The 14,394-nt window shown below is 41.8% G+C and overlaps 2 protein-coding genes across 2 annotated transcripts; one reads left to right on the forward strand and one right to left on the reverse strand.

Annotated features, from left to right (window-relative positions):
* Positions 1–6,638: 6,638 nt before the first annotated feature.
* On the forward strand, positions 6,639–12,006 carry LOC127756431 (F-box protein PP2-B10-like). Its single transcript, XM_052281763.1, has 3 exons — positions 6,639–7,086; positions 10,845–10,963; positions 11,187–12,006. The coding sequence occupies exons 1-3, from the start codon at positions 6,745–6,747 to the stop codon at positions 11,635–11,637; spliced, it is 912 nt and encodes a 303-aa protein (XP_052137723.1). The 5' UTR covers positions 6,639–6,744; the 3' UTR covers positions 11,638–12,006.
* Positions 11,498–13,317, reverse strand: LOC127756433 (aladin-like). Its single transcript, XM_052281764.1, has 4 exons — positions 13,201–13,317; positions 13,051–13,106; positions 12,771–12,926; positions 11,498–11,644 (listed from the first exon to the last, which is right to left on the reverse strand). The coding sequence occupies exons 1-4, from the start codon at positions 13,256–13,258 to the stop codon at positions 11,615–11,617; spliced, it is 300 nt and encodes a 99-aa protein (XP_052137724.1). The 5' UTR covers positions 13,259–13,317; the 3' UTR covers positions 11,498–11,614.
* Between the last annotated feature and the right edge of the window lie 1,077 nt (positions 13,318–14,394).

A 14,394-nucleotide genomic window follows, 5' to 3' on the forward strand; every position in this document is an offset into this window, starting at 1 on the left:
TGGCTTCGAGGGTTCCAAGATGAGGAACTAGTTTCTCTAGGGTTGCGGTTTTCGCCTCGTTCCTAAGATGAATCCTCTACAGAGCAGTTTAATCAGCTCTCGAGCCAGACGGCAAACAAGATGGCTGAGGTCAGGCGTCAAGGAACTTACATTTACAATACGAGTCGCTTGGTTGAGTGCCTTTTTCAGTAGGCATACCTCTTCGTCTTCTTTTTGCCGGTTTATTACAATTCCTTGAGGTTGCAAGTTGTCATCCCACCACTTGACCAGAATGGGAGGGCACGAATCTTTGGCTGCTTGTATACGGGGAATTTCTTCTTCATCACTGATCATTGGTCCTAATGTATTCACTGACAAAGGTTAGACAATTGATCAGAGTCATTTGGGTCAACATGGTTTCAGACAAAGTGCTTACCCGTGATGATTTCTGGATGAGGACGAGTGGATTCAGATGCTTTTGAAGGAGATCCAAACCTTCGGTCGTGACTAGCATCTTGACCGCGAGGGCTGTCTGCTTGAGCTCCAATTTCTGGAATCTCTTGGCTTGGCCCTGCGGCCGACTGGTTTCCAGTCGGGAGTTGATCACTGGATTCTACATTATCGGTTGCCGGCTGATTGTCACTCGGATGATCCTCAGCAGTTGGCCCGGTTTCTTTGGAAGAACTTGTGTCCATGTTAGTCGGGTCAGAGCTTTTCCCAGACGGGTCTATATCAGATGGTTTCCTGCAAATTTGATTATCAGTATTATTGCCGCAATGGGTGTGCATCAATACAAGAGAGATTGTTATATGAGTTGCACCTAGAAGACTTCCTGATCTTTGGCATAGGGCGACTGGATGTTTTCTTCCTTGGAGTAGCCTGTCTTAGTAGCTTCTTAGTTGTCTCTCGGTCTTCAGGCCTCCTGGTGGTATCATCGGCTTCGTCGTCACTTAGAACCAGCTTCCTCTTTCGAGAATCTGACTGGCCGACTGGATCAGAAGCACTTGGTTGAGTTTCAGACTGAATCCTTGGTCCTCCGCTCCCTTGCCTAGTCTGGTGACGGGGAGATCGGCGTTGAGCGATTGGGGGATCCGACTTCATCAAAGCAAATTCCTGGGTGTAAAATCCTTCATTGTTAACTGATTCAACAAGAAAGTAAGATCATACTTTGAGAAAGGTTGAAGTGTATGAATACGTACCGGTGGAGGAGGGTTGAATGCATTGAATGGTACGACTAGCAGCAAGTGAGAGTAGCTGACAACGATGGCGTTTGAGAAGATCTTATACATCCTTTCCTTCATGACCTTGAAGTCAAGAGAATCTGGATCTTCACGGTTTGGGTCATGCTTGCCGTCAAATTCGAAGGCTGTGCGAATCTCTCTTTGATTGGGGCTAACCGACACTTGATAACGTGCCGGGTGATCTGTTCTCCTTGAAGGCCCTGTTCTTTCAGCTTTATCATCCTCTCCATCAGTTCTACTGCTTGTGCAGCTTCGTCTCCCATTGGCAGTGAGTTCCAAGTATCCCGATAAACTGGAGGAAGACAGGAGTACTCGGGAAGAACAGGCTCGGGGTTTTGAACATAAAACCAATTTGCGTGCCAGCCTTTATTTGACGTCTTGAAGGGCATGGAGAAGTATTTTTGGCCTAGTGTTCCCCTGAGTTGGAAACCAGCACCCCCAACGACGCATGGTTTGCTCTTATTTGGCTGGGGCTTGAGGAAGAAGATGCGGCGGAACAAGGCGAAATGAGGCCTAATGCCCAGAAAAGCTTCGCAGGCATGAATAAAATTGGCGATATGCACTATGGAGTTTGGATTCAGATGATGCAAGCTAATCCCGTAGAAGTTCAGAATTCCCCTGAAAAATCTTGAGGTTGGAAGAGAAAATCCGCCGTAGAAGAAATGAGCAAATACCACGATTTCGTGTGTATCGGGGGTCGGGAATGCCTCACCAAATGCCGGTCGCCACCCAATGATCTCTTTCGCCGGAAGGACGCCGTGCGCCACCATCTCTTTCAGATTGTCTTCCGTCACATCGGAGGGTGCCCACTGACTCTCGAAGCTTTCTCTTTCTTCCGCCATGAATGTGAACTAGATGGTTTGTTTTGGTTCGAGATATGGCTGGAAAGGGATGGGGAATCGGAGCGGTGGATGCAGGGAGAAATTTCGTGAAGTTTTTGAGGATGGATTGGAGCGGATTGGTGAACCCTAGTTTGGCCGGCGCAGTTTTGCACTGTAGCAGGAAATGGGGAAAATGGCGAGAGTCTCGGCGGGGAAGACGAAGAGACGTTTTTCACTTCGGTATTATTAGGGTATCGGGAGTACTAATGGGCCTGGGCCTGTACAGTACTTCAGCCCAATACTATAATTAGCGTGGCCTGTTGTGACCCTTGGGGACTTAGGCACCTTTTGCTTTGGCAATTTGTGTTCACAATGGTGTGGCCCAATGCTGTTTAAATCCTTTTTAACGCGATTCAATAATTCTTTGGAATTATTATGATGCACATAAAAAGGTACCCGACAGAAAGGTGTTATACCGTTTTTGTAAGCTTTATTAGGCTGCAAAAGCTGTTTGGGTTGATTTGAGATGACTGGTTTATTAATAGTCATTCTTTTAGCATGTTATATGATTATTTTGGTTATGGTAAGGGTCACAGCCTAGGCTATTTGACTCATTGATTACCATGATTTTCTATCATGTTTGGTGGATCATTTTATGAGATTTTTACTCGAATTCCTATCAAACATGCCTATTTTTGGACCTTTGAGTGTTTATCACTCGGCCCTTTTCATATTTTTTATCCTTAATATATTCAAGTGAGAAGCAGTCGGCTGGGTATTTTATTGAGTACCATGCATGCTTCGATATAAAATCACTCGGTTCTTGACTATATGTTTAGTTTTTCAACTAATCACATAGTCGGGGGCTATACCATGAACAATATCCAACAGGCTAGATTCAACTATGAATTAAATCCTAATCTCCTGTATGGTTGTTTTCCTAATCCAAATTGTTCCTACTTCCTAACCATCTAGCCATCTAGGCGAGGATTGAAGGGAAGAGTTAGTGAGTTACCTTAGTGAGTGGAGTACTTGAGTGGAGGGAGGCAGGGGGCGGTCAGCTGCTCAGCGCACTGTGCACAGCCACAGCGCCTGTGGCAATGCGGCCAGCGGCCTGCCACCTGCGGTGGAGCCTGCCAGGCGGCACGCGGCGGCGTCCCGGCGGGCCGGCGAGTGGCGGCTGGAGCTTGGAGAGGGCGAGACGCGGGGGATGCCGGATGCACCGTGCGCGGCGGCTCCGTGGCTGGAGCCTGGAGGGTGGAGACGTGGCGATGGCGACGTGGGGGATGCGCCAGGCGGGTAGCTGGCAATGGGGCGCAGCGCACAGGGCGACCGGCGCCGGCGCCGGCGCGTCGCCGCGTCGGTCTCGGCTGTCCTGGTGGCTGGATCGGGAGTCCGGAGACGGGGAGAGTTGGGATGAGTGGTGAGGAGACAGGGTTAGAAAGTGTTTGGGCTTTTTTTTTTTTTTTGGTTATTGGGCCAATGGGCGTGAAATAGTGGAAGAGATGATGGGAGGGATATGAATCGTTTTTAGCTTAGGCTTCTTTTGAATGGTAGGTCTTTTTTTTCTTTTTCATATATACATATGGAATATATACTTCATATATATATTTTTTTTCAAAATTCTTGGGTATTCATTTGAATACCCATGAATCATTGTAGGTCCGCCCCTTCATGAGCCGGCTGTCTGCCGCCTCGGATAGCCTTCACCATGGTGAGCTTGGCCTCTAGTTCGGCAAGCAACTCCTTGGCACACTCCGGCAAATTGTAGTTGCTCTCAAGGCATCATTGCCACTGCCATCTTTCTCTCTCGAGGCAAATTGTGTTTAGTTTTAAAGTTTTTTTCCAAACTTCCAACTTTCTATCACATCAAACCTTTCATACACACACAACTTTCCAATCACATCGTCTCTAATTTCAACCAAATTCCAAACTTTGGGTCAATCTAAACACAACCCTAATTAAAAGATACGAAAGATTTTCATAGCTTTTTTTCGTCTGTCATTGACTCTCAGTCAGCCCCGCTTTCTTTTTCTCTCCCTTCCAGCCTTCCGGACCTCCATTTATCTCTCACATGTTTCACCTTTTTCTTTTAGGAGGATTTTGTATCTATCTATCAATCAATCAATTATATTATTAAAACAGCTTTGAAAGAAGATACCACGTTCACTGTGGAGCCTATAAATTACCACATTAATCGAAGAAAAAGAAAAAATATTGACCGTTAGATCATAGTAGATCCATATTTTATTGGTCTTAGATTGATACAAAATAACTTTGTATTTATGGAAACAGGAGAAACAATAGATATAGGCTCCTGCATATAGAGTCATACAAGGATAGAGTCTGACCATATCGATTAGATCGAACCCGCACATATAGATGTCCGAGTAGAAGTCATACACGGAAAAAAAAAAAGGCATATGCATCTCCTGCACATGCAAATATATTCTGAGCTTTTTTCTTCCTTAGCACTTTATGTTCTTCAGTTCTTCCTTGAAACATGTCTCTACTGGTTCAGCGGATCTAGAAGATTAATTCGTTGATGTTATAATGTATCTACTGGTGTCATAGTATGCTAATTATGCTTAAACCATGGTGTTATAATAAATGGATAAATAGTTTAACTATATGTTTTATCGAAAGTTGTTGGTGTCGCCTAACACCGGCCGTTACACTGTAGATCCGCCCCTGGATGAGCTCAATGAAAGTGGCTGAGGTTGCGCAGAGCTATGTGAGGGTCTTGACGACATGTTCCAACCTTTTCAGGCTTTCATCAGCAATGACCAGATTCTTGAGAGATCGGGATGACAGTATGAGGTCACTGGCCTTGCGCTTGCGGGCGATGTTTGAGCCGTCGACCTCGAATTCGTCGAGGACATCTTTGGCTTCCTGAGCCGCCGCATGTAGGCGCATCAGCCAGTGGAGAAGGTTGGTGTTGGTGATGAGCCGGCTGTCTGCTGCCTCGGATATGGCCTTCACCATGGTGGGCTTGGCCTTTAGTTCAGGAAGCAACTCCTTGGCATTGCTCTGGCAAATTGTAGTTGCTCTCGAGGCATCATTGCCACCGCCATCTTTCTCTCTCTACAAATCTATACCTAACTAAAAGATACGAAAGATTTTCATAGCTTTTTTCGCACTCTGAGTCAGCCCTGCTTCCTTTTTCTCTCCCTTCCAGTCTTCCAGACCTCCATTTCTCTCCCACCTGTTTCACCTTTTTCTTTTAGGAGGATTTTGTATTTTCTTTAATAAGTCCGATCCACTGCAAGCTACGTGCGCCTCCAGCTGCCGGTCAAATCCTAGCACCGTTGCCACGTCGATTTGCCTCATGCGTTTCCTCCTCCAATTGATTGCAAAAATCGATTCCCCACTCCCCCCTCATTATTTCCCCACGATTTTCCCTATTAATTCAGCTTTAATTCATCAGATTTAATCTGCGTTTAACGGTCACCAATGATGTAGCCGACAAGCTTCCCCGGGTCATTTTTATCCCCAATTTTGCAGATTCGCTTCAATTATTGAGAAACAGAAAGAACTCCCTCATTATTTCCCCAATGATTTTCCTTATAAATCTGGCTTTAATTCACCAGATTTAATCTTCGTTTAACGGTCACCAATAATGCGGCCGACAAGCTTCCCCGGGTCATTTTTATCCCCCAGTTTTATGGATTCGCTTCGATTACGGGGAAACAGAAACAGAAGATTGAGTGGATTAAAAATCCACAACCAAATTTGGGAGATCGAGAAAGATTCGGCCAGATTTGATGCAAAGGATAGGCTACAGCATCATAGTAGCACATGACTGTCGTCCGGAGGTTGAAGACGCTAATGAAACGTGTGGGTCTAGCTTGGTAGCAAGAGGAGACATCGGCTATGCTAGCTGGGTCTGCAGCTCCACTTGTGTATAGTGATCTTAATGTTTCAATATATTGCTTAGCTCCTAATAGTTGTTGTATATTAAAAAACGCTTACCTGTTGCCAGGGGCGGACTGGTGTCAGACGACACCAACGACTTTCGGCAAAACCTATAGCATAACTGCTTATCTATGTTATAACAATATGATCTAAACATAATTAGCATACTATGACACCGATAGAAACGTTATGACACCAATAAATCGATTTTATGTATCCACCACTGCCTGTTGCAACGCACAGTATTTTTCTAGTATATGAAATATAGCACAGGCGAGTGGCCTTGACGATGGCGGCCGGGGCTTGTGTCGATCTGTTGGAGGAATTGTCTGGTTGGGGAAGAACCACCTGTATCACTGGCCTAAATTCTGTATTCTACTACTTACCTATTGTCTGATGAAACTGTTGGCTGAATGGCTCCGGACCCACGAGTCCATCCACCTGCCACGAGAGGGCTAGATGGTTGCAGCTCTTTTCCTCCTCGTCAACGCGTCGAGCACAAGCGCGTGGCAGCCGTGGCCTGATGGCGCGCCGTGGAATTTGGGTAGGAGTGGATATACAATTGTATATGTTGATGATGTAACGTACGGTTGATTAATAATAAATTAGGTGCGAAAAGATCAGTTGTTACTCATAACAACGAAATTTCCTTACTGATAAGACATGCGTTCACATACTAGATTGTACAAGTTCTATCGTGTACAGACATGCCTGATGCCTACCTATAGTCCAATATACAGTATACTAGATTGTGATATCTCCAACGACAGTTGTTGAAGCCGCTGGCCATGAAGCAATCACGAAGGGAGGAAGGGGACGACGATGTGAGCGTTGGTAAGGAGGAGGAAGAAGCAGGATACTGCAGCAGCAGCAGCATCTCACGCCTCCCAGAGGCATGCCTGGCTCATGCAATCTCCTTCACCACTCCCACGGACGCCTGCCGCTGCTCCGCCGTCTCCGCCGACTTCCAAGCAGCGGCGAGCTCCAACGCCGTGTGGGAGCGCTTCCTGCCGCCGGACTACCACTCCATCCTCGCTCGAGCCGACGATCCTGTGGATTTCACCACTTCCAACAAGGAGCTCTTCCTCAGCCTCGCCCAGGACCACGTCCTTCTCGACCAACGCAGCAAGGTACGTATAATACCTAGGATTTGAGATTAGGGGGTGTGGGGGTGGGGATAAGCCATAAGACTGAATTACCAATATCGATAGCAAAGGAGGTCAAGTAGTTACCGTCAATAACAATCAATGCGTATAAACTAATCCTTTAAAAAAACTTGAATCTTAATTAGCTCTTTAATAATATCATTGAAAGTTTGGAACTAGTTTTTATTGTTAAATCCTTTTAATGTAAACTATTGAATAATCTCACAAATAAGTATATTCTATTTTACTTTGAAAAAGATGAGAAATCACAAACTAATTTTGTAGATCATGTTTCTTGCTAATGTTTTTTTAGACTTGCTAACTAAACTGATAATAATTTCAAGCTACACAAATAAACTAGATAAATATATATCTTAGTTAACCTCAATATAGAGTAAAAATGGGTGGGGGTGGCGGTGGTGGTGTTTGGATAGGAGGTGTTGGCCCCCTCCGGCACCCCCCACAGCTGCACCACTGTTAATACTTCCCATTGTTTTGGACATGATTTAGTCAAACTTTTAAACCTTATAATTCTAGCTACTCTTTGAGGCAAATAAGTACATACCGTAATTATTTGTTTTTAAACTAACCATTTCAGAAATCATTTGATGGTCAAGTTCCAAAAATATGACCGAATCTTGGCCTTAAGTGTGCATTTGGTTCATGATCATGCATGGATAAGATATGGTCATCCATATTTTATTGGATATGACGATCTAATTTTTTTTGTTTAGTTTGTATGTATAGGATGATCAAATTTCTTGTTTAGTTGGAGGGATAGAGCATGGATGGGATAAGCCAAATTTAGTGGGACCCATTTGTCATATATATTTTTTTAATCAAAATATAATAATTCGAGATCTTGTTTTAAATATTTAATTGTAAGTAATATAATGGTGTAATCAAATTATAAATTAGATAAACGGTTTAGGAGAAAAAAAATCAAACCAAGCACAACTAATCAGAATATGACACGTCACCCATACGAAAGCATGGATGGCTTCATCCGGCCAAATAAGCCGTATACACTCATCTAGCATATTGAGGAAATATTCCCTTTTCTGGACCGCTCCATCCACATGCACCATAAAAAATCAAGTGGCTATCTCCCATCCAGTCTAATCCACCCAACCAAACACACCCTAAATGTCAAACGTTTGTAACCTAATGAAGTAGTATACAGTTAAGATGGTTAAAAAAGAACCATCACACCTCGCATTAGTCGGAGAGAAAAACAAAACACAATTGTATACAAAATATAAGTTATAGCCTTATAAGCATAGATTGATTGATAAATTTGTATACAAAATATGAGTACCTGAAACAAAAGCTAAGATTTATATATTAAATCTATTTTTACTTTTAAAATAGTTTATACAAATTACAACTATATGCACGGAAACATAAGATAAAGGTGTATATGAAATCTAATACTATTTTTAGTATCATATATAAATCATATATTTATAGAAACATAAGATATGAATTGTTTATCAAATTCTAATCCTACTTTTATCTAGCTCCGCACAAAAGTTTGCGACAAAAAAACATTCATTGGTTATATTATTAAGATAGCTTGAAAAAGAAAATCATTAGTTTCACTCGGAAGGCATAGAAACCATACCATATTAATTGAAAAAAGAAAATTATTTAAACCATTAGATTTTGATCTATTCAAATTATGATGGTGCAGAATTATCAATTGTGACATCCCAACCTAGGGCTTAATAGGATTAATAGAATACTCATATAAATAAGTTGCAACTTCTTTTCTGGAAGCCGATCTCCAAAGAACTCCAGGGTTAAACGTGCTTGGCCCGGAGCAATTTTGCCTAGGGCTTAATAGGATTAATAGAATACTCATATCAACAAGTTACAACTTCTTTTCCACACAGAGCAGTCTATGACCTATGAAAGCTGCCAGAACATCCTAGCCTAGGGCTTAATAGGATTAATAGAATACTCATATCAACAAGTTGCTTAATAGAATACTCATATCAACAAGTTGCAACTTCTTTTCCGGAAGCCGATCTCCAAAGAACTCTAGGGTTAAGCGTGCTTGGCCTGGAGCAATTTGGGATGGGTGACCTCCCGGGTGCGCACAAGTGAGGACATGTGAGGACATGAAAGCTGTCATATGTAGTGTGCATAAAAGACTTGTGTGTCTCTGTCCATATGTAGTGTGCATAAAAGACTTGTGTGTCTCTGTGAGGACAGTATATGACCTATGAAAGCTGCCATATGTAGCCTCCCGGGTGTGCACAAGTGAGGACATGTGACCTATGAAAGCTGCCATATGTAGTGTGCATAAAAGACTATGAAAGCTGCCATATGTAGTGTGCATAAAAGACTATGAAAGCTGTCATATGTAGTGTGCATAAAAGACTTGACCTATGAAAGCTGTCATACGTAGTGTGCGTTATGTAGTGTGCATAAAAGACTTGACCTATGAAAGCTGTCATATATAGTGTGCATAAAAGACTTGTGTCTCTCTGGGAATGTAGTCACTTAAAATAGGTCATAAGCCATATGTAGTCACTTAAAATAGGTCATAAAACGTTTCATAGTATATGACCTATGAAAGCTGCCATAGTGTGCATAAAAGACTTGTGTCTCTCTGGGAGGACATGAAAGCTGCCATATGTAGTCACTTAAAATAGGTCATAAAACGTTTCATAGTATATGACTTATGAAAGCTGCCATATGTAAGCGGTTGTATATGACCTATGAAAGCTGCCATATGTAAGCGGTCCTGGCCTGGGAAAGACTTGACCTATGAAAGCTGCCATATGTAGTGTGCATAAAAGACTTGTGTCTCTCTGGGAGGACATGAAAGCTACCATATGTAGTCACTTAAAATAGGTCATAAGCCATATGTAGTCACTTAAATAGGTCATAAAACGTTTCATAGTATATGACCTATGAAAGCTGCCATAGTGTGCATAAAAGACTTGTGTCTCTCTGGGAGGACATGAAAGCTGCCATATGTAGTCACTTAAAATAGGTCATAAAACGTTTCATAGTATATGACCTATGAAAGCTGCCATATGTAAGCGGTCCTGGCCTGGGAAAGACTTGACCTATGAAAGCTGCCATATGTAGTGTGCATAAAAGACTATGAAAGCTGTCATATGTAGTGTGCATAAAAGACTTGTGAAAGACTTGACCTATGAAAGCTGCCATATGTAGTGTGCATAAAAGACTATGAAAGCTGTCATATGTAGTGTGCATAAAAGACTTGTGTCTCTCTGTGTCTCTCTGGGAGGACATGAAAAGCTGCCATATGTAGTCACTTAAAATAGGTCATAAAACGTTTCATAGTATATGACCTATGAAAGCTGCCATATGTAAACGGTCCTGGCCTGGGAGAGGCGGGTCGTTACATCAATATAGTTGTTTTTAAAGAAAAAATAATTGTATTCACATAAATAAATGTCAGTAGTTGTATATTAGTTCCAATCCCACTTTTGTTGTATTGTATACAAATAATTGTACCTACGAAAGTAGAAACTAAGAGTTGTAAATCAAATTCAATTCTATATTCTTAAATCTACTATATACAAAATACAATTGTATTGAGGAGCTACGAGTTGTATATTAAATCAAAGTCTAATATTACAATCTAGCTCCACGCAATGTTGCCAGGGAAAATCCATTATTTTGTTCAATATTAGTGCTAACTTCTTGTTATCTTGATGCTAAGTAAATGAATGCGCGCGACTAATTTGCACATTTGCATCCAGAGTTTTTGGTTGGAAAGAACAAGCGGAGCTAAATGCTACTTGCTATCATCCAGATCATTAGAGATAGCATGGGGGGATGATGCCCGGTACTGGAGATGGATCTACTTACCCGATTCCAGGTTTGCATCCCAAACGTGGAGGATAAATCTGAAGCACTTATTTTGCAAACATAATCACATATACATGACACTTCTTTTAGAAATACAAAATCATTAAGAAATAAACTATAATAAACATTCTCAATCAGATAGTGTTTAAATTCAATATACATACTATTCTTTGATTTGCTTTGATTTTTTTTCTCGATAATTAAACAAAAACCAAAGTTTCTCCTTGTTTCAGGTTTGAAAGAGTAGCTGCGCTTGTATTTGTCTGCTGGTTCCATTTGCGTGGCCGCATCAACTGCAGAGAGCTCTCACCCAACACACGATACATAGTCTATCTCATCTTCAAATTGGCAGATAAATCATACGGGCTTGACTGCCGGACACAAGAGGCATATATCACCATGGACGATCAAGTAGTGTCTGCCAAGCGCACCGTCTCTCTGCACCCACGCACGCAAGAGACACCTCTTGACATGGGTAGAAGCGAAGAAGTAGGACGAGCAGAGGAGACAGTGAGCTATCCGAGAGAACGGGGTGACGGCTGGATGGAGGTACAACTGGGGCACTTCTACAACCACCAAGGAGATGGAATGGTTGTTATCAACCTGCAAGAGATCGTCCAGCTCAACTCGAAGAAAGGACTTATCCTCGAGGGTATGGAAATTAGACACAGCATTGGTCCTTAAGGAAGAACTGAAAAATGGAGCAAGTATGTTAATTAGAAGACAAAATTAAATAATGCAGTGTTGAATATGCACAAAGAGGAGTCATGATACAGCCAGCATTCAAAAATCCCGGCGGTAAGTGATCAGTTGCCGCTCCTAAGCCAATGAACCAGTACCAATAAATTGATTGGAACAATTTAAATTCAACTTTGGAAGTATGCCAACTTCATCTTCTCTTTCAAGTTTATTTGTTGTTACATTTCTGAAGGAAAAAGAAATACTCACATCCAGTTCTAGAATTAAATCAATTGCCACATTTGTGATGGAACTATTGTATGTTATATACTTTTTTTGTGAAGCATGTCCCTATGGATTATATCCCTACAATCAGTATGATCTATTTGTGATGTATTAATGTATTTTATATGTCAGATCTTTTTTTTTTCTTTTCTCATGTTAAAAATTTCTGACCGATTACTGGTAACTAATTTTGGAATGCAAAATTCTGGGGTCTACATTTTATCTGGTGAAAATACCACTTATCTGTTTCCAGGGACACCGATATTTAAAAGAGAATGTTCTTTATGTTTCACTAAGTTTTCACTTAATCCCTTCTATGCCATAAGTTAATGTTTGGTCACTTATATGCCTTTGAGTGTTCATTTCGATACCGTGCATGCACTCAGTATGACATAAATTATGTTTCATCCATTATATGACTTTGAGTGTTCATTTCAATACCCTGCACGCCTTCAGTAATTTTACCTCCTTTAGTGAAATCATATGGATGAAAAATATATCTGTACTTTTTTCGACGATGATATCTATAATTTGTTGAAGCGAGTATACAATATTTTGTAAGCCATAGGATCCTTTCCTACTAGGCTACTACCTTCAGCAGAAGAACAATAGAGAATGTCCACAAGCATCCCTTGGCCACTAGAACCTCTAGGAAAGGTACCAGATTTCACAAATGCAACATTGTCATGATATGACGCTGACCAGAGGCATATTCCTCCCTTATATTAAAAATAAATAAATAAACTCAATCTAACAGTATACTATGCCACCTGATATTATGACATAAACAGAATATGGAGATATATTAATTATTCGCAATTGAGTCACTAAGATATGATAAAGAACCAACTCACATCGCAAGAAGGGAATAGCATTTGTTTGAAGGACTCAGCTACGGTGGAAGCTAAACTTGTTCTGGGGACAATCTCAGCAGCTTCAGTGACAGCAGGAGGCTCGTGGGTGGCAACAATCGCATCCGGCTGGAAAGGAATCGGGCTGAAGACCATTCCCTGGAGAAGAAATCCCAAATTAAAGTTTCAATTAGAGGCCTAATAAAATTAGTGTTGTGAAAAAGAAGAAAGACGAAACTATGCGAGGCGGAGGAGGAAGGGGGGAAGATGGGAGTGTACTGACGAGGACATCCCCGTAGGCATCCTTGGCTCCATCGTCGGACAGCGCATCCGCCGCAACTGCAACGCACAGACTTGGAATGAGCAGCCCAGCTAGCAAGCGAAGCGGATTGGAGACAGCAGAGAGAGGGGGAGCAGGGAGTGGATAGCACACCTAGGTCGCGGTTGATCTCGCAGATGGTGACGGTGCCGGGCGGAGGGAAGCTCGGCATCGTCGTTGTCTTGCGTCGGCGAGCGGCGGCCGGTGCTCCGCGTCGCAGGACGGGTTAAACCCTTGACTCCCCCAGAGACCTGAGTACCCGTAGGCTACAGCCCAAGGCGATTTGGGCCGGAAGCCCACAAACATACTGGGCCGATATTGTATGTGATGGAATTGGAGTTCCGGGCCAAAATTATATGGGAAGCGTCGATGGCCTCAGGACGGGAGTGCTGGCACCTGGTTGAGGCCCACGATATCACAAACGCATCATCAGGCGTGCTGCAAAAAGTAGGAAAAAGTTCGTTTTTACTCGCTCAATTATTGGGCAAATCTGATTTGATTTGTATCACATAACCGTAAAACCCGATATATTGGCGATCCCTTCCACTATTAAGGTCCTCTTTATTTAAACTTATAAGCCAACTTATAAGCCAAAAAGTCTAAGCCTAAACAAACAAGCAGCTTTTTCGTTTGGCTTTTTTAAAGCTATAAGCCACTCTTACACTATTAAGCCAAAAAAGTTAGGTTGGAGAAGCTTTTTTTGGCTTATATAAAATAGATGTATGACTCCACCACTAAACTTAGGACATTAAATTCACTGGCTTATAAATCATATAAGCCAATAAGCTGACTTAAAAGTCTAAGCTAATAAGCCTAAGCCTAAACAAAGATGACCAATATTCGAATCAGGGAGCTTAGATTAGCTAGGAATTCAAGATTAGTACTGCAAATTTCGAAATTTTTAGGCAAAAAAGTTTTTCGATATTTGAATTTTTTTTTTACCAAAATTGAATAGATTTTGTTAAACTTCACAAGAAAAATGATTTTATTTGGGAGTGATAGTTTCCTTGGGGGATGGTGTTGCAGAATTCCTAAATTTTTTAGAATCAAAAATGCAGACCATGATATAGGGGTACCTATTGATACTGTAATATTGTATGAGACATGTCGGGTTTTTCCCGTATGTTGAGCCGCTTCTATTTTTCATTCCTGGATCCGCCCCTGGAAAAACTTAAAGCTTTATAATAGATATAATAAAGTATTGATAAGCCATCTTCAAATAAAGAAAAAAGTTATTTTATGCTGAAATGTTCGAGCGAGAAGCATTTTTGGTTATATGCAAACTCGTAGCAGTCCAATCCAAACCAA

This window comes from Oryza glaberrima, chromosome 12 (genome assembly GCF_000147395.1).
Source record: "Oryza glaberrima chromosome 12, OglaRS2, whole genome shotgun sequence".
Lineage (NCBI taxonomy): Eukaryota > Viridiplantae > Streptophyta > Magnoliopsida > Poales > Poaceae > Oryza > Oryza glaberrima.

What these genes read in the sequence shown, in the direction of transcription:
- LOC127756431 (XM_052281763.1), top strand. Translation starts at nt 6,745, where the DNA reads ATGAAGCAATCACGAAGGGAGGAAGGGGACGACGATGTGAGCGTTGGT. An exon ending in TTCTCGACCAACGCAGCAAG is followed by an intron (nt 7,087 to 10,844) that starts GTACGTATAATA and finishes ATTTGCATCCAG; the next exon opens with AGTTTTTGGTTGGAAAGAAC. An exon ending in ATCTACTTACCCGATTCCAG is followed by an intron (nt 10,964 to 11,186) that starts GTTTGCATCCCA and finishes TCCTTGTTTCAG; the next exon opens with GTTTGAAAGAGTAGCTGCGC.
- LOC127756433 (XM_052281764.1), bottom strand. Translation starts at nt 13,258, where the DNA reads ATGCCGAGCTTCCCTCCGCCCGGCACCGTCACCATCTGCGAGATCAAC. An exon ending in CGAGATCAACCGCGACCTAG is followed by an intron (nt 13,107 to 13,200) that starts GTGTGCTATCCA and finishes TGTGCGTTGCAG; the next exon opens with TTGCGGCGGATGCGCTGTCC. An exon ending in ATGCCTACGGGGATGTCCTC is followed by an intron (nt 12,927 to 13,050) that starts GTCAGTACACTC and finishes TTTCTTCTCCAG; the next exon opens with GGAATGGTCTTCAGCCCGAT.